Source organism: Convolutriloba macropyga, chromosome 2 (assembly GCF_964194025.1).
Source record: "Convolutriloba macropyga chromosome 2, txConMacr16.3, whole genome shotgun sequence".
NCBI classification, from domain to species: domain Eukaryota; kingdom Metazoa; phylum Xenacoelomorpha; order Acoela; family Convolutidae; genus Convolutriloba; species Convolutriloba macropyga.
This window is the reverse complement of record NC_134469.1, coordinates 25,988,651-26,014,500: the sequence shown is the minus strand read 5'-3', so window position 1 is coordinate 26,014,500 and position 25,850 is coordinate 25,988,651. Positions and strand designations below refer to the sequence as shown.

Here is a 25,850-nt window from a genome sequence, read left to right as displayed (position 1 = left end):
ATTAAATAGCTGTCAATTAATAATATTTGCACTCAACAGAACGCAATGACGATCTTAGAGGAGGATATATGCTTTGTTTTCTTGATGATGGATGCGGAATGAACCGAGGTAAAATTGTTCAAAAGTTGCTTTCAATTACACTAGTACTTAGAAATACAAGATTTGAATTTTAATTAGATGAAGGCCATCGCGTGATTACTTTTGGGCGGTCAGCCAAGAAAGCCATGGACACGAACGTCGTTGGTCAATACGGAAATGGTCTTAAATCGTATGTTATAGTTTTCCCATTCATTTGTTCATTAAATCATCCATTTATTCTGATTTTGATTATTTTTAGTGGATCAATGCGTGTTGCGAAAGATTTCATTGTCTTTTCAAAAACTAAAGATCAGCTCGTGTGCATTTACATGTCCAGGACATTCCACGAGGATGAAAAAATTGAAGAAGTAATTGTCCCAATTCCTTGCTGGGATGTCAAAAATAGAAAGCCATTTCCATCAACACCAGAAGACCTTGAACGGGTAATATTTTTATTCATAAGCAAACAAATTTATCGTACGTGAGGTCGTTTTTTGAGAAAAGCTGTTTAATATTTCTTGAGCGGCAAACTTCATCACACCCCTGAAATGATTAAAAAACGTGAAATTTATTACTGGTTAAGACTATATTCTTGGCTGACATTGTGTCAAAATTTGGATCTTTTCCGTTTGTGCCCCCCCCCCCCCAGCTTAGTGGGCGCATATTATTTGCAACCCCCAGACGCACGTGCAATATTTTTACATAATGATTTACTATGTAATGGCACGTGCTCTGTCACTGGGGGGAGTTTAACGTACTGGGGGGGCACAAACGGAAAAGATCCCAAAATTTTAACGCTGTTTTTCATTTTTTTGCTGAGCTTCGAACTTGTTCAACTCAATTTAAATGATTTATTTTTATACAATTATATTAATGTGATCTATATTTATATTTGGAGGAGTTGTGTTGAAATTTGTTAGCGTCTGAAGTCATCCCTCGTGTTATGATACTCTTGGTGTTTTTAATTGCTCTTGAAAAGCTGTTATTGTAAACATGTTGGTCTTTTTTATGCTATTTTTTCGCTTGACATTTTGCGATTTTCTTCTTGAACATTCCTTGACTTCTCAAGTGACTGTTTCACGCTTTCGTTATTCATCTTTGAGTGATCTCTATTGCTCTCACTCTTGTTGCTAATATAAAGTTGATTGCAGCATAGCAGTATTAAGGGCCAAATAGCAAAGTCGGTAATGCACATGGTAATAAAGCGGGAGGTTAATGGCTCGAATCCCGCTGGGGAATAAATGTTTTTGCACCCGTCTGTCGTTCGAGAGCACTTCTTCCTACATTAGTCAGTTTATGTTCTATTTTTCTCCGTCGTTCCTTAGAAAAGTGACATTGCAGAGAAGTCATATTTGGATGTTATTTGTGTGATTTTGGCCTTTTCCTAACTCTCGCAATGAAGCCTGCTTCCGTTTTCTCGCTATTTTGTAGAGATTCTGGTGACACTTGAAGCCTAGGCAGGGGCACTTTTTGCTGAATTAATTTGTATAACTTTCTAATTATTTTTAATTGCTCTCAAACCTAGTTTGTAGCAATCATATTAGAACTGTTTGTCTTTTTTTGTTCGATTTTTCGCTTGACCGATTTTTTGTCTGACCCATTTGACTTTTCGTCCTCAAAAACGGGATAAACAGGTAGCGCCCAACGGACAGTAAGTTCTCTTAGAGCCTTTCAGCTCACTAGTCTCCAAATATGCGATTCACAGAAACTGTTTTGGAGACTTATGCTTATGGTGTGAAGAGCGGTTCTTGGATTTTGACCCCCACAATACACCCCAATCCCCACTGTAAGATTTTGAACTTTATTAGGCAGCCTAGAACGGGAATTAGCGCCCAGATCTCACAATTCAAGAGTTTATTGTTAAGTGGTTCGATCTTGTTTATGACCCCGTTTACTTGCTCTCTTCGGCTCAAACAAAACAGTTAATGCAACTATTCAGTTAACAAAACACATAGATAAATAATTAAACAAGGTAATAGTAATTATAAATCTAAATAAGCAACAATCCAACAACTGCTATACAACTGTAACAGCAATTCTACAGCACTAACTGACATACACTTAAGAACTACTTAAGACTACTTAAGAGTACTGACTAGTAATGCTTAAGCACAAATCAACCCAAAAATCCCGCGAAACGATAAACTACGGCTCGATTATATACCCGCAATAAACGCCGTAACTCGCAAACTGTCAGAGCAATCGCTCCACTACTAAATAGTCACCTAGCGATTTGAACCACGCTAGAACGCTAACCGAGCTAACCGCTCGAATTAACATGCAAAACTCTGCCAAATAACTATCACTCTACTCAGCGACTATTCAGTTCAGAGCTTCTCGCTCAATCGCTCCGGCAAAGTCAAACAATCGAAAATTAACTCGTTCGAGATTTGCAACTTCTGCGGTGCGCTTATAGTGTAAGCCGCTTTTATACTAAGCTGAGCAAACAATTTGTTTGCTTAAACAAACAACCGTCATTATGACACAAGTGTTCAGCTCTCTACAATGCTATTGGCCACTTTGTTTACATTGCGTAATATCAATGCCGCAATATTGTGACGTGTTAAATACCAAACGCACTTATTAAGGTCAGTCAAGATGGCCGTCAAAAACATACAAGTTACGACACATATACAAGTTCCGAGATTATCCGGGATTACGGGCAGTTTGTTTGTATAGGGGAATTCCTGGGGTGGGGACGGAGTATCGATTAAGCGGTTGCAGGCTTGCGGCCTAGTCACGAGGTTCACAAATAGTTACCAAAAATAATCAAAATGGTCGACAACTCAACTTATGCTTAGTTACCTACTAAATATGTGTTTCCGGCTCTTTTGTTTACATAAGGTGGTTTGGGGTTATGGTTCGTATTCCAACTAATCAGGCTTAGGCTCAGGGTCTTATTGCACCCTAATATGAATAGCGTTCATTAAACTCAAAAATTGCGAATTTCGGATTTTACCCCAAAGTTATCAGTTTTTCCCCTCAGTGTTAATTGATCCGTACTGGGTAAAGCTGGCACTACGAATCCTGGTTTGTAAGTAGCTTAGGGGTGCCCTAGGGTGATGGTGACCCCAGCTTGGTTCAGCCATATCGGCTTCAAAAAATCGGGGGGGGGTGTACAGAATTTCGGTCACAACTTGTAAAAATTTTAAGATTTGGCCAAAATTACGAATTTTGTAAAACTCTGGTTTCTTTCAGTTATAATGGACGTCAGTGAGTATAACAAGATATTACACTACAAAGAGCTCTCTACGACATCCTCAAAGCTTCTTACTCGCAAAGAACGACATTTCCGGACGAAGCTTCGACTATTCACTATCCGGGACGGAAAACTTTACAAAAATGGGAAACAAGTCCTTCACAGTGAAGACGCATACCCTACGCTTCTTAAGGTGCATCAAGACAAAGGTCTCCCTAACTGCGTGTAATTTGAGCGTTTGGCTCGTGGCAAGTACCACGTCGAAAGATTACGTCCGATTTGCCAGCGAATTGTGACACAGTGCGAAAAGTGCCAACTTCGTATCGAGGTTCGTAAGACCGGACCTATGGTTCACATTTACCGGCTCCGAGTAGCACGAATATGTAAGCAATTTGGAATCCCATTGGATAGAACTATACCACGTTCCCGAGTGTTGCAAAATTAAGTAACACGATAACATGATCATTTAAAATATCCTATTAACAATACATCTGTAATCACTCTGCTACATTTCTTTCAGTTCGGATTCTCTCGATGTCAATCAGTTTCAGTTAAGAACCTTACGTACGAGTCATTACACTTACAATTGTGTATGTTCAGCATTGTCGGTCGTACTTACTGGGGGTCGCGATTTCGGTGGGGTCATCGAAGATTGGGTGAAACGTTTGCGACAAACAGGAAAGAATCGTTACCTACTTGACCTTCCCGATGGAGTACGTTCTAGTAACTCGACCGAAGATGTTACCGAGCTCAGTTTGACCCACCTGATGAGTGCCCGAGCGCTCGCAACTAACATCTATATCTAGGTTAGTTCACCAGGACAGCCAGAAGGTCACTGGGAAAGTTATGCAGGCACGCACGCTGGCCCATCGGCTCCCGCTATTTATCTTGCGTTCTCGGTAAATGACGAAGGATTCGGTCACGTTAATCTGGTACGAAAAGTGGAGCCAAAACTACAATAAGTTAAATTAACAAACCTGACCTGACTATATACATAAAACAACGATCATGATGATGAAAATAGATACAATTATGATGACGATGATGATGAAGCTAGATATAAGTTTAGTTTTAGTTTCTCCTGGCCCGCTCCCTCTCCATCTTTTCCCTTATCATCTCCGACTCCGGCCCAGCTTCCATTTCATTAGTCCTGGCAGCAAATAGCCGTTGCCCGAGGGCTGTTTGTTCCATGCTTACTAGTATCATATCCGCCAATTTCTTCTCTTTACTAGTCACTACCACCCTCATAATTTTCGTCCCACGTCTAACACGCTGATTCATATTTCAATAGTAATTCAACTCGATCACAATATTGCAACAAATCAGATTATGGTGGGTTTTGGTGTTTAGTAAATAAACTCAGCAAATTTGCCGTTATTGTTGGTTCATCAACAACTCCGTGAGCCTTTGGAAGCTTTTAAAATTCATCAGATGCTCTGTCAGTTTTTGCTCTCAATTGCGTCTCTCGTCCTAATTTTTTCAGTTTTATGTTTCGAGTCGTCTCCGGAATTTTGCGGCGGTTTTTTGTTTCTTTGTCGAACGCTCATTTTTATTTGTTCCGCATCAAATCTGAAGTCAAATTTTCTGAATGACTTTTTTCACTAACGGCATTTGTGCGGTTGACGTCATTTCTCACTCTGTTGCCAGCAATAGCCTTTAGGTTGATTGCTTGATTAGATTTCGACTGTACGTGACCTATCTCCTTTAAAAAATAACGCGCACTTTAAAACTCAAATTATTTTCAAATGAATCGCAGTTCAGTGAAACCTATTTTTAATGAAGGTCCCTAATAAACAGGCGCCTGTGAGTGAGTTTTAACAAGCCATTTTAATTTATCGCTAAAAGTTTTTAAATAGTATTTTGTGGATGACGTTTTAACTCACATCCGTATACGGGCCTATCTGTAATCTGCTGTACTTAAGTCAATTTCGCTGCTATTAATTCAGAGTCTGCCTGCTGGCTATAATTTACATTGTTGAGGATATGGTCCCGATTTTGCAGCGATACTATGTTAATCTGCTTGCTATGTTATATTGTATTTTGCGCTTCATGTAAATATACTTGAAGAGCAAACACAAAATCATTAGAGCAACTCAATTTATGATGTGGAATAATTCTAATTTCTCTAAAATGAAGTTGGTAACAATTTCATTTGTCATATTGATCTTTTCATGCAATTTTTGCAGCTACTCAAACATTAATAGACCGTCGATTGCGAATCTTGCAAAGGTCTACTTTTTTGTAAACGAATTTGATTCCATACTATACAGGTTAACATTCAAAATATTGATTGATTTGATAAAAAAAATAATATCTCGAGTTCAGCGTTAACATTTTTTGGAATGGCGGAGTTGCCTTGTAGAGCTTAGTTTTTAAAGCTTCACATTGAAGGTAGTTATCATGAGAGTATTTTGATGTTATTTTTGATGTTTTGACCTCCTTTCCTAACTCTTCTATTTTCTCGCTAATTTGTAGAGAATGTGGATATCGATGCGTTGCTATTGGCTTTCAAAGATAGTCTATTTCTGTCTATTTCTTTAATTTTTGGCTTTTTTGCATTGTCTGTCAGTGATTACCCAATTTTGTTGGATCGTGTACTCTTTCTAAGGGTGCGTGGTGTCTTTTTTCATAAAGTGTTGTTATTTGTGATGATTCAAACTACTGAATAGTAAAAAGTATATGGTTAATAGCCTCCTCAGCTTCTCAGTCGGCTATTATAGCGCTCCTATTACAATTCAAAGAATTTGAATTGTATTGGGGCAATGTCTTGGGGCAAGATCTGTGCACAAATTTTCATGATTTTTGTCAAATTGGAGTAGTGATTTTGGTCACGCCGAAACAGGAAATGGAGCGAAAAAGCGAGTGGGTTTGTGGCGTGGAAGTTGTTCGCTCTAATTTTAAAGTAGAGTGAGAAATCGGTGTTTGAACAAAATTTCGCTTTCTCGCTAGTGGTTTTTTGTTCACATGCGGCAATTTCACTTTGAATTTTACTGTTTTTTCGGTTTTTTGGATCGGATTTTTTTCTAAATGGTTTTCCCAATCCATTAATGGTCCGTTCTAGGTTTATTTTTCTGTTTAGTCAATGAAAATTTTTTGAATTGTACGTCAGGACTTGTCCTGCTATGTTTTTACAATTCAAAGAATTTGGAATTGTATTGCGGCGCTGTCTTTTTTTTAAGATCTGTTCACACATTTTCATGATTTTTGAAGTCAAATTGGAGTAGTGATTTTGGTCATGCCGAAACAGGAAGTGGAGCGAAAAAGCGAGTGGCTTTGCGGCGTGAAATTTTTTCGCTCTAAATTTAAAGTAGAGTGAGAAAACGATGTTTGAACAAAAATTTGCTTTCTCGCTAGTGGTTTTTTGTGCACATGCGGCAATTTCACTTTGATTTTTAGTTTTCGATTTTTTTGGATCGGATTTTTTTTCTAAATGGTTTTCCCAATCCATTCATAGTCCGTTCTAGGTCTAGTTTTCTGTTTAGTCAATGAAAATTCTTTGAATTGTGCGTCAGGACTTGTCCTGCTGTTTTTTAACTTCGTCGTACTAAATTTTTTATTGCTTTGCCTTAGTTCACAGCTCGTTCAACAGTTTGCATGAAATGTTTTTGACTTCTCTATGCTAGTTTCACTGTTCTCTTATTCTGCTAAAATTGTTTCAGAGAGCAGTTTCGCAGCGAAGCAATACAAAATGAAATTCAATTCAAAAGTTAGTATCAAAAAACGAAACCAGAAATAGAAATAGAAATAAACCCATACAGCCCAATTTTGATGCCCGTTACTCGAACTTTGTTCTTAGTTACCATCTTTAATGCTGATTGGCATTGATACTAGCCCTTGTGTCGTCGGACTCCGAAACAGAAGTATGTTCAGCTCCAAAATGACATCAAAGTAGTTCGAAATTGTTTGTGTAAAAAAATCATTTTTTCACTTGTTTTTTCTGTTCTTGCCAATCTTGGTTATGGGAACCAACAGCGGCTAATTTCGGTAAACTGCCGTGTATGTTTTAAATAGTGAAAATTTTTATGATTTTACTTTTTTGCAGAAATTGCTGTCGTTTACTTTTTTTATGAATTGCTTTTCTATGAATTTTCCTTTTTTTATGAATTGCTGTCGTTTTTAACCATGGAGTTTTTCAGATTGTGAGTGCATATTCTTGCGATATGATAGTCACGCTTCAAAAATTTTTGTGTTGATTTGCAAGAATTTTCGATTTTTTAAAAAAAGATAATTATGAAAATTGATGATAAAAACTGAAAATTACGTTTTGACGAATTTAAAGTTTTGCGGCTATTTCATGTTATGCTACTTTTTCGTTTTCGGTTATGACTTACAGAGGTACAAGCAAATGCAGGAACTGTAAAGTTTTAAACTTTGCTGGAAATGTTCATATTTACAGTTTTAAAAAAACTCATTGTTCATTTCGTGTTGCGATTTCTAGAATTTATTTTAGTTTTTTTAAAGTAACAATGTTGAAGAGGAGAGGTTCTCAACTCTTCTGTGATCTTCAGTTAATGATGACCGTTTGTAAAAGATCAAACTAAGGTAAATGCCTTTAATTTGATCCCGGGCAACTACCAACTGAAGCCCTTACTGAACAATTTTTATTTGCTTCCCGTTTTTCAGCATTCTCAAGAACTGGAAATTATTTACCGACACTCACCTTTCAAAACAGAAACAGATATTTTTTCACAATTCGACAAAATTGAGAGTGACACAGGGACACTTGTGATTTTGATGCACATGAAGCTGTTGGATAATGGAGAGGCTGAACTGGATATCGCATCTGACCCCACTGATATTATAATGGGAAGCGAGAAGGGATTATCACATGAGGGGTTAGTTAATCTAGAAAGCCTTAAATTACCCTTAGACATGAGTAATTGGTAAATGTTATCTCTACTTTGAAAATGAAGAATGTAAAGCATGCAGAATTTTTCTAGGGACGGTCAGTATTAAGCTTAATAGCCTTCAATTTAGAAACTGAATTAAGTATAATTAATAGCCGCGCCCTCATCTTCTCAGCCGGCTATTATAGCGCTCCTATTTTTTACGACTCGAAGAGGAGTATTGGAGAAGTCCTTTTTTTAAATCAATTTTATTGGAGTGATTTTTGAAGCGGGAAATGAAACGCGTCAAAAAAATTTGAGTGATTTTGGCGCTGAACAAAAGTGAAGAAGGGAGCGAAAAGAGAGTGATTTCTGTTCATACCGCTGTTTTTGAGAGAGCGAGAAATTGATGTGTGAAAAAATTTTCTCTAAGCGAGCGAAATTTTTTTGTTCACGTGCGGCTTTTAAAAGCAGTTTTTTGCAACTTTTGATGGCTATGAGGTTTGGTTATGATATTGTTTTATTTTCAGGCTTGTCTTGATAGGAATTGAAGGCTTCAAGTAGTTAATTTGAGTTTAATGCTAATTTGGAGGTTTTTGACCAGTTTTGCTGATTTTTAGACGAAGTTTAATGACTTTTTGCCTGTTTTTTTTTTTGTTTTAATGATTTAAGTGGGATTTGAATAGAAGTTAGTTACTTACAGAATATTCAGATACCAATTGGCTAAAGTTTTCTTGGTATAAATCTTTTTTTCTTAGCAAAATTGACAGAAAAATTGAGAAATTTTAAACTATTTTTCTTAATTTTTTGCAGATTTTCTTAATCTTAGAAAAGTTTCCTAGCCTATTATGACTTGCCCATTGTTTTGGAAGCTTTTCATTGCTCTGATTGCAAAGGAGTTTCATTCGTTTTTATGTTTCCTTGTACTATTAAAAAAGTCATTAAGTTTTCCTAGTTTTTTTTTTCAATTTTTTGGTTTTTGAATGCCGTTTCTATTCTTCCTCAAATTTTTTATGGACTTTTTGGAGGTTCAGAGTTCACAATAGTTGCTGTAATTGTTTAATCATTAGTATGGGCAATTTTCTCCTTCGAGTCGTTTCCGGAATTCTTCCGGCTATGTTTTGTTTTACTTCGTCGAACTTTTTTTGGCTTTACCTTTTTGCCGCAGAGTCAGAATAAAAAATTTAAATAAAAAATAGAAACGGGATAAAGCCCAATTCTAGATGCCCGCTATTTGAACGTCGTTCCTATAAGTCTTAGTTATCATCTCTTATGCTTATTGGTATTGATAGTAGCCCCTGTAGCCTCTCTCTAAGAAACAGAAGTATGTTCAACAACGAAATGCCATCAAAATAAATCGGACTTAAAAATATTTTTCTTCAAAAATCTTTTTTTCGATATCTTCCATTCTTTCAATCCCAATCATGCTTATTGGAATCAACGGCGGCTATTTTCCGGCAATCTGTCGGGTATGTTTTTTGAATCTAACTGAAACTGCACTCCAATTTAAAACCGTTTTTGACACTTCTGAACAATTATGTCAATTTTTACCTCGCCATTTTTTTTTCTATTTCAAAACCGGTATGCGGCAAGCGGGTCAACTGCCGCTATTTTCCGACAATTTATGGACTGGTTCTTTTTTGGCTTCAAGCTCAATTGTGTTTTTTTCCAATTGAAATAAGTTATTAATAGCCGCACAGCGATAGCTGGGGCTATTATTGGCCATCTCTTGGTTTTTTTACGACTCGAAGAGGAGTATTGGTTTTCTGCCGGTCTTTTTTTTTACAGGAAGTAGATTTGTTCACGCGGCCTTGACCTAAAATCGTAAGTGAGAAAAGCTGTCTCGGTGAACAGCTAAGAGAGAGAGAGAGAGAGAGAGAGAGAGAGAGAGAGAGAGAGAGAGAGAGAGAGAGAGAGAGAGAGAGAGAGGGAGAGAGAGAGGGAGAGAGAGAGAGAGAGAAAGAGAGGGGGGAAGAAAGAGAGAGAGAGAGAGGTTTTTTCATGCGCTGCGTTTAGTGAATGACTTTTTGACTTTGAAAGTAGTTTTTGACTGAATGGCACATATCGATAGCCGTTTTTTCGTCTGTGGCCCAATTTTTTTTGCTTGTAATTTTGTTTCTTGTAGTAATTTTTATTGGATACTATATTGAAATGTCAACCTCGGAAGTTGATGCCAGTGTTTTTTTTGCAGAGCCTGAAAATGCGTTTCAAGGTAAAGTTAATTTTTTGGCTTTTTATATTAACTTCTTTATTTTTGAATCTTTTAATCGTTTTTTCGTAAAAAATCAGTAAATATGGCAACTTCCCATTCATAATTCGTATACTCAACGCATCTTCCTTCCTCGATGTAATTTTGTTTTAAAAAATTGTACATATGCTAATCCGCTTTTTTTAGTTTTTTTACGATTTGTCAGTTTTTTTTTGCTTGTACTTACTAGAAATAATTACTAGAATGGTTGTAATTACTAGAATCTTTTGGGGAAACATGAGGGACTTTAATTTCGTTTCAATGAAACTTCAATCATTTTTTGGCGTTAAGTTTTTGAAAAACAGATAAAACTTTTTGATAAATTCAGTCGTAAAAGTTTTTTAGCCATTTTTTTGCAAATTGATTCAATGTTTCGTATTTTTGAAATCTGCTTTTTCCTATTTTTTTCTCTTAAATTTCAAAATCAAGAAATGTCTTTTTATTACGGTGTTGATTACGTTGTGCCCATATTCTTCACCTTCTAGTTAGTATCATTTTAGCTTTGTCCTGTCACCTACATTTATTTTCGGTATATTGATTTTTTTCAGTTGTTAAAAATGAATTTCAGCTTTCTTAGATTTTCGTCATTTCTTTGTTTTGCCATTGATTTCATTCAAATTAAAGCAGTACTGAGAGTTTGTTATCAAGCCTTTTCAAAAATTCTAGTTATTACTATTTAATGCATTTTTCTTCCGGCCTTGGTATTAATTTAAACGATTTTTTGCCTTTGAATCTTCTGCTTATATCTTTTCTATGATCAATTTAATTTTCGAATTAGTTTGGAATCATGTTGTCTAGCATATGTACAACAAGGAAGAAATATGTGTTGTTTCTTGTCGTAATTGCAGTAATTAGAAGTTTATTTATTGCGGTTTTCTGATTCTAAAATTTGAGCTTTCTTTGATTATTATCTGCCGTTTGCTTTCGCGATCTTTTTGAAATTAGAATCATAAATTTTTGAGGGCAATTGATAGTCTTGTCAGCTTTTTCGGCCAATCAATTTTTTGACCATCTTTATTATTTCGGATTTTTTTAACTTTACCAAACGTTTTCAATAATGTAAAATTTTGCCGGATTTTGTTTCTCTCGGCTACAGTGTTTTAAGTTTCACCACTTTTTAGATCAAACCTGGGGAGGTAATGATTTAATGGTTCAATACAAAAGCAATTGGCTTCCGCTGCAATCACGGTTTTGTTTGTGAAGTTCGGACGCTTCGTGTCCTTCCGGAATTCTTCCGGCTATGTTTATTTCGTTGTCGCGATTTTTGTTACGACCATATGACGTCACAACCACTTCAAATCTGCTTTTTGTTCATTCGTTCATGCAATTTCGACTGAACTGCGTGCGTGACTTCATTTTTCGCTCGTAGTGGGGCGAGTTTTTTGTTCATTTGCGTGATAAAATTTTTGGTCACATTTGACTTCCTCAATCTCAAAAATGACTTCCTCACTTTGAAATTCACTTTTATTTATTTTAATTCAAAGAGATAAGGTCGAATGAGTGTGTGTGACTCTAAATGATGGTTATTTGAGAGCAGCTAATAGAGGCAGCAAAAACTTGTACAGATTTTCGATCATAATATAACATATCAGTTTTCAATGAAAAGACGATTTTTTTTGTCTGTCTTCTGCTGTTTCTTTGGGACTGCACATCTACAAAGCTATTGCGGCTATTTTCTAGCAATCTGAAAGATCTGTTTTCATCAGAAATTTGTATAAAGTTTTGTTTTGTATTTTACTCTTAAATAGCAGGTACTTATCTTGAAAATTAATCTGATTTTTTTTTTGGTGAGAGCAAAGCCTTTCTAATACAGTTTTGATTTTTTAGAAAATTGAGTTAAAATCTAACTACCACTATAGGCTTGTTATTATTCCTAGGTTATTTATTCTACCGAAGTTGGAATGAAAAAGGCAACATGTGATTTCATATATTTTATCACCCTTTAGCGGAAATTTTCATCTTGTTAGATTGTAATTCTTTCATATCAAGTCCCACGGGCCGGCGAGGTATGACTTTGGTGCTAGTCTTGGAGGTATGGCCAAGTGCTAGTCTTACATTTAAAAGCTAGTAAAATATACCTTATTACATTATAATTATATCACCTCGGCATTACTATGCTAAATACTCTTTCTGATAATTTTAACTATTGAGGAAAATATTGGGTATACTTTGTATTTTGGCATTGGGTTTTTGGCCTAACACCGGAAAAGGGAGAAGTATGTAACTAATTTTTTGTTATAGCCTGGTATTTGAGCGGCGTTCATTGCGTGCCTACACTAGTATATTGTATCTGGAGCCAGTGATGAAGATCTATATCCAAGGAATAAAAGTTCAGACTCGGAGATTAGCAAATTGCCTGTACAAACCAAAACAGTTCAAATTTACATCGAACAGATTCAAAACACGTGCAGAAAACGACGCGAGGGAGGCGAGAGAACACGCGAAGCTAGCCGAGGAGAAAGCACGGGAGGCCGAGAGCAAGTACCGCGATTTGTTGAAACGTGTCGGTAATTCTGCCAACAGAGAGGCGCGTTCTAAGTTGAATTTGGCGAAAAATGATGCTGAAGATCACAGATCAGAAGCAATTTATAAGACGAAGCTGGCTGACCAAAAAGAAAAGTAAGTGAAGTAAAAAAAAACTGACCAACGAATAAAAATACAGGATGGTGATGTATAAATTTTTAGAGCTGTCGTATTTTATTTACAGCCACAAAATTTTGGAAATGGCAATTCTATATTGAGCTTTCATATCCTTGAATTGCGTTTTCTCCACGACGGGTGATTCTATTTATGAGATATCATACTAAGATTTAACAATATTATTTCACTTAAAAAATTGGATCCTTAAATTTCGCTGTGTTTATTCCAGACAACGCAAAACAGTATCAGGGCAGAAATGAGTTTTTCACACAGCTTAATTGAAATGAAATGTTTGTCGTCACGAAAAAAACGGATCTCAAATGTCAGACATTTCAGACTCACATGTGTTTATGATATTGAGGTCAGAAAAGTACCAATTTTGCTGTCTTTCAGGATGTTGAAGGATCCTAAGATTCTGCATTTAATTTTTGGGTTCAACATTGAGAACCGATCTTGTGACGGCATGTTCATGTACAACTGTGGTCGTCTCATCAAAATGTACGACAGAACTGGGCCACAGCAAGATGGCAAAGTGACGTGTAACGGAATTGTGGGCATTGTCGATGTTCCCTACATTGTACTGCAACCTGCGCATAACAAGCAGGATTTTGCTGACGGGAAAGAGTACCGTCATTTGCTAAAAGTTATGGGCGAGCACCTGGTTGATTACTGGAATGATTCCGGGATTATTCGGACGGGTGTGACAGAGTTTTGGGAGAGCTTTGGCTATGAAAGTGCCAAAAAATGGTGGGAACCTCCGTCGGACGAACCCAGGTTCATAAAACGTAGACAATTGAACATACCTCAGGCCATTCAATGTGGTAAGTGTTGAACATGATGGCTTAATTGATAAAGTTTGCAATAGGCATAATAAATCTAAACCTCATAATCTTTTAAAGCCTTCAATTTTTTTGTCCATTGGAACTCGTCTTTTTTGCATCTCTTTTAATTGTTTTTAATAGCCGCCCTCATCTTCTCAGCCGGCTATTATAGCGCTCCATATTTTTCTTTACAATTCAAAGAAATTGAATTGTATTGGGGCGCTGTCTTTTTTTAAGATCTATTCTCACATTTTTGAAGTCAAATTGGAGTAGTGATTTTGGTCAGGCCGAAACAGGAAGTGGGGCGAAAAAGCGAGTGGTTTTGCGGCGTAAAATTTTTTCGCCCTAAATTTAAAGTAGAGTGAGAAAACGGCGTTTGAACAAAAATTCGCTTTCTAGCTAGTGGTTTTTTGTTCACATGCGACGATTTCACTTCGATTTTTACTGTTTTTCGATTTTTTCACTTCGATTTTTTTCTAAATGCCTTTCCATATCCATTCAGAGTTCATTCTAGGCCTAGTTTTTTTTGAACCAAACTTCCACTTCTCGCTAGTGTCCTGCTATGTTTTTTACAATTCAAAGAATTTGAATTGTATTGGGGCGCTGTGTTTTTTTAAGATGTGTTCACACATTTTTCAATGACTTTGATCGGGATAAACAGGTAAAGCTCAGCGGGCATTAAGTTTCATTAGAGGCCCAAAGTGGGCTTTAGTAGTCCTTCAAGTGCTTAGAGTGTTGCAGCTTCTGGGATGACCTTAATTTAAGGTTAAAAGGTCATTATTAGGATTTTTTGGGCTCAAAATGTTGCAATTTTTCATTGTTCATTCAATGTTTTTTTGTGATTTTTTTTAGTTTTGTTTGATTAGTCTTAGATTGAAGTTTTTAAAAGTTAATGAAGGCCTTTTGCTAGACAAAATTACATGTTGTGACGATTTTATGATCTATATGTGTTGGTAATACAAACACAGACACGCAAAATGATACTAATTTTTGCAATTTTTTTCAAGTTTTTTGAAAATTTTTGTCATTTGTTGAGTTTTTCCAGCTCCAGGGGGCAGGGATTCTTCTTTAAGGTTTGATAATAGGGCACTGCATAGTTTCTAGTAATAAAAAATTGATTTTCAACATTTTAGTGTCTCGAATTTTTGCTTTTTTTTGTTAAAATCTGCTATTTTTTTAAGGTTTCCGAAAGTTTTGGTCAATTTTTGATCTTTGTCCTTTCGCAAGTGCCGGAAAACCTGTTCCACGGTCTGATAAAGAGTTACTGCATGTTTGTTATTTTCAATGGATTTGTTTTAAGAATTTAACCTTTCGAATTTTAGAAATTTTTTGATAAATTTTGAAATTCCTTTCATGTTTTTTTCAAAACATTTGTCTTTTATCATTTTTTTGCGTCAGTAGCCAGGTAACCTCATCCAGGGTATGATAAAATGTTATTTAAATAGTTCCTAGGGGGAAAGTAAATGGTTTTTACTATTTTAATAGAACCAATTTCTATTTTTTTGAAATTTGAAGTTTTTTCTAAAAATTATTGCCTATCCAGGTTTGAACCGATGATTTTTTTAAGGCTTGGAATTGGGTTACTGGGTAGCTTCTAGAGACACAGAAACGATTCTGAAGATAATAATACCTCAATTTTTAGCAACGCTTCACTAAAATATACCATTGATTTTATATTTTAATTTTTCGGGTAATTTTCGAGTTAATCAAGCTTCAAGGGTCTATAAATTTTTTTTCAGATCTTGCAGATTTTATACTGCATTGGCTTTGAACATATATTGAAATAGGTACTTTTAAAGGGATCAAATTCTGCCTTACGGGTAAAAGCTGCAATAGTTTTAGCAATGAGTATATTGTTTAGTTTGATTGTTTTAGTTTCTCAATTTCTTTAGATGATTTTGTTTGTTTTGGCCGGCATTGTTCAATCAATCTGCTGGTCATGAAGAGTACTTCTAAGTTTTTCATTCAATTCTTTGAATAGTATTTCAGGACTTGTCCTGCTATGTTTTTTTACTTCGTCGAACAAAAAAATGTTTCGATTTACCTCATTTTGCCGCTTTTTCAACATTTTGCGTGAAATCTTTTTGGCTTCTCTAGGCTAGTTTCTCTCTTCTCTCATTCTGCTAGAAGTGAATTTGAACATCAGTTGCTCAGAAAAGCAATTCAAAATGAACAGAGTCAGTATAAAAAATTGAAGTCAGAGATAGAAACGGGATAATCCCATAAAGACCAATTTTAGATGCCCGCTATTTGAATGTCGTTCCTATAAGTCTTAGTTACCATCTCTAATGCTTATTAATTGCTCTTGAGCGTAGTTCATAGCAATTTTTGTTAACGTGTGTGTGTTTTTTATGCAAAATTTTCGCTTGACAATTTTGACTATTTGAATGACTTTTACGCCCTTGACTTCTTGCATTTCGCGTGATCTAAAATTCTCTCTCAATCACAATTTCAAGCAGCTGAACTCAATTGGCGGCAATTTAATACTAAAAGTCAAATGAAAAGTGCGCCGAAATTGGTGTGATTTTTTACTTTAAATCTTTTTAGTGGTATATGTTAACCTCTAATGTGGTTATTTGAAGCCCACTATAGAACTTTTTATTCCCATTTAGGCTAGAACTTTTTAGTCCCATTTAGGCTTCCCCCCCAGACTAAAGCAGGCTGCAATTGATTAGAGCTCCCACTAGTAGTTCAAGAGCAATTCTTCCGACGTTTAGTCGGTTATGTTTGGTATTTATAGTAGCCCCTGTAGCCTCTCTCTAAGAAACAGAAGTATGTTCAACTACGAAATGCCATCAAAATGAATCGGACTTAAAAAATGTTTTTGTACAAAAATCTTTTTTTAATATGTTCTATTCTTTCAATCCCAATCATGCTTATTGGAATCAACGGTGATCCTTTTTAGTACTCTTGGAAGGTTGTTCCATTTACGCAGACCTGATCTAAATTTCGCTCTCCAAATGCCAGCAAAATTCTAACGAAAGTCAAATTAACTTTCTAATTAAAAGTTGGCTCATTTAAAATATTGTAGTTTTAAGCTGAGCATGGCTATGGATGGTACTAGTATTTTTTGTTTTACTTTTTCTCTACCTTTTTTCACACCGAAAACTTGAAGAGAATTTTTAATTGCTCTTGAACGCAGTTCATAGCAATTATTGTAAACGTGTGTGTCTTTTTTTTTATGCAAAATTTTCGCTTGACGGTTTTGACTTTTCGAGTGACTTTTACGCCCTTGACTTCTTGCATTTCGCGTGATCTAAAATTCTCTCTCAATCACAATTTCAAGCAGCTGAACTCAATTGGCGGCAATTTAATACTAAAAGTCAAATGAAAAGTGCGCCGAAACTGGTGTCATTTTTTTACTTTAAATCTTTTTAGTGGTATATGTTAACCTCTAATATGGTTATTTGAAGCCCACTATAGAACTTCTTAGTCCCATTTAGGCTACCCCTCCCTCCCCCCCCCCCCCCCCCCCCCGACTGAAGCAGGCTGCAATTGATTAGAGCTCCCACTAGTCGTTCAAGAGCAATTCTTCCGACGTTTAGTCGGTTATGTTTTTTATTTCGCGTACCAATTTTTCGCAGCTATTTTACTGTAGAGGTCGATTATTAATTGCTCTTGAATGAGAAGCAATTACTGTAAACGTGTTTGTTTTTTATGCAGATTTTTCGCTTGACCATTTTTGCGCTTTTCAAGAATAATCTTTGACTTAAGTGACTTTTTCACGCTTATCTTGATTTAGTGATTTCAATTGCTCTGATGCAGGAAATAAAGTTCGCATGTCATTAGAGATCAATTTTCCGACGTTCGTCGTTATTTGTTACACTCATCATTATCGAGTTCTTAGCTGAGTTGCGCCATCAGTTTTATCATAAATGACTTTCATCTCTCGCAATATCATTAATGGACATCTATATAATGAAATCTATTAATTAATATCGGCAATCAGCTTCTCAGCCGGCTATTATTGCGCTTCTATCCTTTACGATTCAATGAATTCGAGTTGTATTGAGGCGTTGTCTTTTTCAAGATATGTTTTACACATTTTTATGATTATTGAAGTCAAATTGAATTGATGGTTTGGTCACGACGAAACAGAAAGTGGAGCGAAAAAGCGGGTGGTTTCGCGGCGGAATTTTTCTCACTCCAAGTTCAAGTTGGGAACTTTCCATCACAACTTTCCATCACAGTGAGAAAATAGTTTTTGAATAAAATTTCATTTTATCAATTTTGATCAGTCGGCACTTTGACTTTGATTTGACTATTTGGCTATGTTTTTTTACAATCCAAAGTTTTGTTTTTGGATAGTATTGGTGTGCTGTTTTTTGCTGAAGTAGTAAAGGGAGCGAAAAATCGAGTAGGTCTGAACGTGTTTTTTTTGTTAGACTTCCGTTAATGTGGAGTGATCAACTGGTGTTTGAACAAATATTCAGTTCTTCAGAAGGAATTTTGTTTTCAAGTGCGTCAATTAGACTTCTGTTTTACTTTTCTCCTCTTGCGTGCTATTAAAATGATACAAATGCATTCTAATTGCGCCTATTTGCAATTGCCTGAAGTCATCAATGGGCGATTATAGCTTTTTATGGCTTTGACTTTATTTGTAGTAAAATATTAGTGAATATTTGAATTTTGCCCCTTTTTAAAAATTCTTCAATTAGTATCAATAATGACAGGTCATACTGGCTAGTGGTTTTCATTATGGCTTTGACTATTTGTTCCTAAACTTTTTTGATTTTCTGAGTTTCTTGTGTATTTGTTGTCTTGTCATTTAGTCGCATTAATTATGGACAGGTCTCCTAAGTTCCTAATGGAGATCAATCTGATCGATTTTTTTTTCATTTTAAGCTTATTGATTTTTTTGACATTGACACTAATTATTTTCATGGAATATCGATTTTTTGAGTGATGAGAAGTTTTGATACTTTGTTGCCTTAGTCTTAGTTTCATTAATGACAGGTCTTATCAATTGCTAGTGATGCTTAGATCAATGGCTTTAGTTGTTTCAGGTCATAGCTATTGCTTTCTATGAAATATCAGCTGTTTGTTTTCAAAAATATTATTATTTGAGTCGTGCAAGTAGTTTTTGTACTTCACTTATTCTCTGGTATTCTCACTTACTGACTGTTAATGAAGGCTTACACCACAGAGGTATACCCAAATCGTCAACGGAAGATATGCCCGATGCGTGTATCTCGTGTTCGTTTTTACTATGTTAATACATTGAAAATGGAACAATATTGCGGAAAATAGCTACTTTATCAGAAACCGGCAAAATGGAAGGGAAATTAGCAACCCATGTTCGCAAAAGTGTCCTAATCCTAGCCGCGAAATACAAGTACAAACTTTCTAACCTATTTTTCGCACGGCTTGTATCACGCATCTGCTCCATTTATGTATCGATTTTTTGCACGCAATGTAGCTTGATTTCGCATATAATCCGCAATTAAGCCTAACCTAATTACTACTTATTTAATTAAGCTTAACTTATTACTACTAGTAGTACTTTATTACTACTTTTGGTACTTTATTACTACTTATTACTGCTTATTAGTACTATTTTTTACTACTTATTAAAGTCGGTCAGTCCCACATTGATATACAAAGCTTTTGATGTGCGAGGGATTTTTCGGCAAAAAATAAGTTTTTTTTGGTTGCATGTATATAAAACTCTTTAAAGCTTTGAAAGCTTCAATTAACTCTTTATTGAAGTGCTTATTGCGTGCTCAAAATGCGCGCATTTAATTAGTTTCAATTGCGGATTAGAGATACTTTCTATGCAAATAATAGACACCTAAATTGAGCGGAAACGTGCTACAAGACTTATAGCCTACTTTTCGATCGGAATGTTCTTTTGTTTCGCAAAATTGGCTGAACCCCTTTTGCCAAAAGTAAGATACAAAGGATGTCTCCGAATTTCGCTCATTGTATGTATCTAATATTTGAGCCAATTTTACTAAGGCGGAAATTTTGGGGTATACCTCTGCGGTGTAATGACTGCTTTTGGTTACTGCTAACTGTTAATGTTCATAAAATAGCCAGTTCTTTGGTTTTTGCGAAAATTGATTTCTTTGTTGTCTTTTGTTTAGTGTTATTTATGAAAGGTTCAATAGGTTGGTAATGAGAAAAAAGTGGACCAATTTTGTCGCTAGAGTTCATGGCAGTCGTTTTTTGAAACATTTTTTTCAAAAAATAAAGATGGGTTGTTGAATCTTGCATTTTTTTGTTTTTTTTGTGGTCTTTTCACTCATTCTTACTGAAGTAGTTCTCATTGGCTTTGTTGTGCTGTGTGATTTGAGTGAATTTTGTTTGTACTGTTTGTGTTCGAATTGTTGAAGTGATTTTCTGTTTCTTGCCTCCATTTTTAATGTCCTTTTCAAGAGAGAACTGCAAAAATTGTTTTTTTGACTTCTAAAGTTGTATGCTTTGCCGTTATTAAGTATTCTGGAATATAGTTATGTTTTTTTCTTTCACTCCATAGTTTTTTTGATATTTTTTTCAATATCAATAGCTTTGGCCTCCTGCTTTGTCTGCCATTGTTTCCCACTAGGTTGTTTTATTGTTTACTCGTTCTAAGGATGCTTAGGGTCTTCATTTTCATAAAGTGAAACTGTTATTTTTATTACGCATTATTATTATAGCGTATTTTTGTTTCTCAAAACACTAGATTTCAGAGAACGAAAACTTCTAATTGATATTGGTCTTGTTGCAGTTTGGTATTGGTATAAAAATGTTAAGTGCCAAGTTATTAGTTAATTCAATTCATTAGATTGTGATTAAGGACATGTCCTCCTTTTTTTTCTTCGCTATACCTTTTGATATTTTTTTGGTTTTACATAAGTCACGATTTGCACGTTTGACTCCTGACTGACCTCTCCCACTTTTTAACTGAATGGGTTTTAACTGAATGACGTGAGGAAATGAAAACGGTCAAAGTCAGAGAAAAAATCAAAAGAAAACGGATAAACCGAAAAATCCCGGTCATTAAGTCATAGTGCATTAGGCTATCAAACTTCTTTAAAGTTTTTGCTCGCCGACATCAGTATAAAGCTTAATAAACTTCAATTTCGAAGCTGAATTAAGTATACTCTTAGAATCTAACCGAATTAGCAGAATATGCACTCAAAGTTAGCACTCAAAGAGTTGTACTCATACATATTTGACACTTAGAAAAATTCTGTCAGTTTTCATCCCTTTTTCAATCCCAATATGCCTGAATCTGGTCAACGGCGGCTATTTTCCTGCATTTTGCCGGCTATGTTATTACCTCCTGATCAAATTGAAACTTTGAAAGTTTTCAATACTTCAAATGAAAACTTTTTGCGTCGGCAACTGCTACTCAGCTGCGTTCGTTAATTTCTATATTCTACGGTCCCTTCATCATTCGAGGGTGTTTTATCTGTTGTTCAGAACAGTTAGGCAAAAAGTGCCACCAATGCTAATTAATTGCTCTAGAGGAAAGTTTGAAACAAATATGGTAGTCTTCTATGTCGTTTTTAAAATTCTTTTGCTTGACCGTTTTGATTAATTTGTTATAATAGTTCGGTCGCTTGAGCGAATTGACTGCTACCTATCGTACACCAGCCAAAATCAGAACAGGAGTTGATAAACCTGAAGGTTATCCTCACATGAATTGCCTCACTCGGATAGAAGATAGCTACGCCAGTCAATGGCTTGTCAGTTGCACGCAATAAATCTCACATCGCGCCCGTTTTTGTTGACTTGAACTGACTTGACTTTAATGTTCATAGCTGCAAAGCTGTAAGATGTCGGAGACTAGTTTTCTGTTTAGGCTAGAAAATTCTTTGAATTGTAGTTCAGATCTTGTCCTTTTTTCGTCTGACGCTCATTTTTGAAGTACATTTCTATACGCTTCAAACCTCAAAGCAGCAGTCTTTTCATGCTGCTCTGCATGTGCGTGACGTCATTTGTTACTCTCATCAGCGGTGAGTTTTAGCTGAATTGCGTATTTTCATTTATCATGAATGATTTACCTCACTCCTGAATGTTTACATCAATATTTAATTGACTGTAGGTGACTCTAAACCTTTGCAGGGGCACTAGAGGACTCCTATGCAATAAAAGTTGTCACGAATAACGTGAATAAAATGCAATGAGCACTATGATATTTTAGTTTAAAGTATTTCAAAAAGCCGCTGAATATTGATTAGGTTTTTTACTGAATATTGAATTGGTTTTTAATTGCCGCCGTCAGCCACTTATTATCTAATATTTAGGCGATCTCCTTTTTAAAAATCGAAAGGATTTGAAGTGTATTGGAGCGATGTCTCTTTTTACGACTTGGAGAGGTATCATGGTTTTCTGTTTAATAGCCGCGAAGCGATGGCGGCTATTATTGGGGACATCGTGGTTTTTTTTGCCATTCAAATTTGAATTGTATTGGCGCGCTTGCGCTGTCTTTTAAGATCTGTTCACGCTTTTTTCGGCTTTTTCACGTCAGTGAGAAGTCAAATTAGAATGGTGATTTTGGTCATATTGAAATAGTAAAAGGAGCGAAAATTGAGTAGGTTTGAGGCGTGACTTTTCAAAATACCTTTTAAGTGGAGTGAGAAATTGGTGTTTGAACAGTTTGGCGGTCTTTGGTATGATGGATTTTTTTTCAGGTGCATCAATTTGACTTCTGTTTTAAGAGTTTACTCTCCTCCAGCCCACTACTCTCCAAGTATGCGATTCACAGAAACTGTTTTGGAGACTTATACTTATGGTGTGAAGGGCGGTTCTTGGAAATTGATACCCCCCCCCCACTTCACCCCTCAACCCTAATCCCCACCCCTGCACATCATTCAGACCGTAAGGGCACCGTGCAGCCAAAGACCCCTCTCCCACCGTTGCCCCCACCCCCTCTCCACTGTGCCCACCCCCCCCCCCCCCTCAGTGTCCTTCCCGCTGCGCTCACCTTACGCCCCTTCAATTAAGCTAAAGCTAGCCTCAGTAAACCGGGGCTAGCTACCAACCGCTCGCCGGTAGTTTGAGAGCAATTCGCCCGACGTTAGTCGGTTATGTTTAATTCTTTCTATTTTCTGCTGCCCGGAAGTCATACTATTTCGCTGCTATTTTGGCTATCAAGTGCAAAATTACTCTGCAGACATGTTGGCCTCTTGCGTGTATTCGCAGTTTAAGACGTACCACAACTGATTTTTTCGTTTTCATTGTTTCAGATATGTGTCTAAAGTGGCGCTTGCTTCCCACGAGCAGTTCCAGCATTGGCAAGCAGTACCCTCCTAACTGGGTGTGTCAGAACAACCCTGACGCCCAGTACAACCGATGCAACGCCCCCGAACAAAAGTTTTCTTTTCCCTTAATCGACAGGAAAAAATTGAACAAAGATACAAACGGTTTGCCTACGCCAGAAGACAAACCGCCCTTGAACACAACAGAGATGCCGAGTTTTGGCCGCACTATTCTGAAGAAACCAGATGTTCTACCTCCAGTTAAAATTTTTAAACCCAGTCCTATGCCAATGCCAGTAATTGCACCGACGAAAGTGAACGAAACCCCTAAGTTAATTAATCAGACTCCAGTTCCGCAGAAAAGAGTTAGTAGACCTTAATAAATTGCCATATATATATATATATATATATATATATATATATATTAATCCAATCTAAAGTCTAGGTAATCTGTACAAGTACAAATTCAGCGTTCTTAATGTATGAGTTATGGCTGTTTATTTTAAAATGTAAATGCGCTCCTTTTTAGACAAGTGCACCCGAAACATCTGCAAATGCGAGCAAAGTAGCGAGAAGACGATCGCCCTCTCCACCACCACCTCCATCTAGAGCAAAATCACAGTCAGGTCGTGTACTGAACCAACCAGCACCACCTCAACAAACTAAAGAGAAACTGAAGCCAGTGCCCCGGAGGAAAAGTCCGAGTCCACCACCAGCGAAGCAAAAGGTCGGAAGAAGTTGTGTAATGCACTTCATCCATTGGGACTTGATTATGCTTTAATTCAGTGTGATTTGGGAATGTTTTTCGTGGTTGATTTACGGAATAGACATCCTAGAAAGGCGTGGGTTGTAAAAAAATGATGCGCCCTCCCTAGTTCATTAAAAAAATCAACTGAATCTTATCTTTCTTGCTTCCATGTGTTCAGATGCGGTTTTTCAGGTGCGACAAGCAAGGAAATCACCTAGCCCAGAACCACCCAAAGTTAGCTGATTTAAGTAAAATAACCATTATTCGATTGTATGGAACGAGAATATGCAAGTTATTTTGTACTTTAGAGGTCAAGAAAGAAATCGCCGTCTCCTGAAGTTGTAGACAAAAGAAAAGTAAGATGTAGTTCATTTACGTCCATCCATGAATTCTAATCTTTTTGATGTGCTCCACAGGTGATAACAGAGAAGAAATGCTATATCATTGTTGTGTTTCAGTCAGCTGCATTACTAAATAATGTAGCAGCTGTTAGTTCTTCGAGATCAAGAAGGAAGTCACCGTCTCCAGTTCCAGAAGCTCAGCCCAAAACAAACGTGGTGAGTAATTGTCGAGAAGGTCTAGTCTAACTCAATACATCTAGCAACTAGTTTTGGTGCATCCTTTTTGTTTCGCAAAAGTTGTGCATCATTTATATAAGGAATTTTGAATGTGCATCCGGAGTTGCACCTGAATGAACCTGATGTATCTATTGGACGCCAGATGTTTTTGAGAATCAAATGCTCTTAGCATACTGTCTCAACAATCGTCAATTTAAACTGGAGATTTGTCTGATATTTTGAGGAAAATTGGGCTCGTCGGAATAATTTTTTTTTTCATTTGGATTTTCAAGGAGAAAAGAGGTTGAACAAACTGTGGGGTGTGTTTCCGGAGGCTTAATTAACTACTTCCTATTGCTCTGAAACAAAATTTGTAGCAATTATATTAGTGGTGTCGGTCTTTGAGTTTTTTTTGTACCACCGACTTTTCATCTAATAGTTTGCTTTCGTCTGCCCATCGGACTTCGCATCCTCAAAAACAATATAAAAAGATAAAGACCGGAGGTCCTTGAGTTTTTGAGAAATTATCTTTGAGATATCATCGTCTTTAAGTGTACTTATCACCGAAGCTACTCAGGAGACAAAAGCATGGTTTGAGGGCAATTTTTGCGGTGATGATCCCCACACTACTACCCCCCCCCCCCCCCCCCTCCAGCACAACCACCACCTCACCTCATCCCTTCCCTCAGTTAAAGTTAGCCTCCCTAAGCAACAAATAGCTTATAAGGAAGCGAAGTCCTCGGCAGTCACATGAGTGCACTCCTCGCCTGACGTTAGTCGGTTGTTTGTTCTCGAGATTAAGTTTGGCTTGCCAAAATAATTTCTATTAAACACTTTTTTAATGATATTCCCAAATTAGAGTAATAATTACATCAGAATATATAACTTGATGTTCTTGGTATATAAGAGAAATGAGTGTTGGTAAATATGTATGATTAATAGCCGGCCTCATCTTCTCAGTAGGTTAGTTTTGCGGTCCTCTTTTTTAATTCAAAGAATTCGAATTGCATTGGGACGATGTCTTTCTAAGATCTGTTCACACATTTTCATGATTTTTGAAGTCACGCCGAAAACAGGAAAACTTTAGCTATAAATACGTAGCGAAACCCAATTCAATCAATACATGACTTTAGGTGACGGACATCGCTGAACTTGTTCCAATAAATAATAGCAAATTGGTAGTGGAGATGATGAGATTTAACGGAACTATAAAGGTTACTTTTAATCGGTTATATTTGCACATTTTGATGATTTTCGAAGACAAATTGGCGTGGTGGCTATGGTTACGCCGAAACAGGTAGTTGAGCCAGAAAGGAGTTTTTTTTGGGACATACATTTAAAATTATTTTCTAAAAAGTAGGGTTAGGGTGGGATACCGGTATTCGAACAAAGATACGCTTTTCCCATCATGGTTTTTTTTTGTTCAGGCGCGACCGTTTCGCGTTTCACTGTTTTATTGTCGGTTTGTTCTATTCCTTGTGATTTGAAGGCTTTCTGTTAAAACTGGACAGTAAGTCTGTTTTGTTCTCGTTCTATGTTTTTAAG

The 25,850-nt window shown here is 36.4% G+C and overlaps 2 protein-coding genes across 2 annotated transcripts in view; both read left to right on the top strand.

Moving 5' to 3' along the window:
• LOC142358572 (proteasome subunit beta type-3-like) overlaps nucleotides 1-25,850 on the top strand; it is a 361,488-nt gene that overhangs the window by 145,590 nt on the left and 190,048 nt on the right. The gene's annotated exons all lie outside the window — the stretch shown is intronic.
• The window catches only part of LOC142358562 (uncharacterized), a 65,682-nt gene that overhangs the window by 338 nt on the left and 39,494 nt on the right, over nucleotides 1-25,850 (top strand). The window contains exons 4-14 of the mRNA XM_075409962.1: nucleotides 40-108; nucleotides 178-268; nucleotides 338-521; nucleotides 7,901-8,112; nucleotides 12,593-12,970; nucleotides 13,385-13,812; nucleotides 22,989-23,365; nucleotides 23,530-23,727; nucleotides 23,941-23,982; nucleotides 24,057-24,104; nucleotides 24,207-24,305. Of these exons, the coding sequence (XP_075266077.1) occupies nucleotides 40-108; nucleotides 178-268; nucleotides 338-521; nucleotides 7,901-8,112; nucleotides 12,593-12,970; nucleotides 13,385-13,812; nucleotides 22,989-23,365; nucleotides 23,530-23,727; nucleotides 23,941-23,982; nucleotides 24,057-24,104; nucleotides 24,207-24,305 (2,126 nt within the window). The remainder of the gene's footprint in view (nucleotides 1-39; nucleotides 109-177; nucleotides 269-337; nucleotides 522-7,900; nucleotides 8,113-12,592; nucleotides 12,971-13,384; nucleotides 13,813-22,988; nucleotides 23,366-23,529; nucleotides 23,728-23,940; nucleotides 23,983-24,056; nucleotides 24,105-24,206; nucleotides 24,306-25,850) is intronic.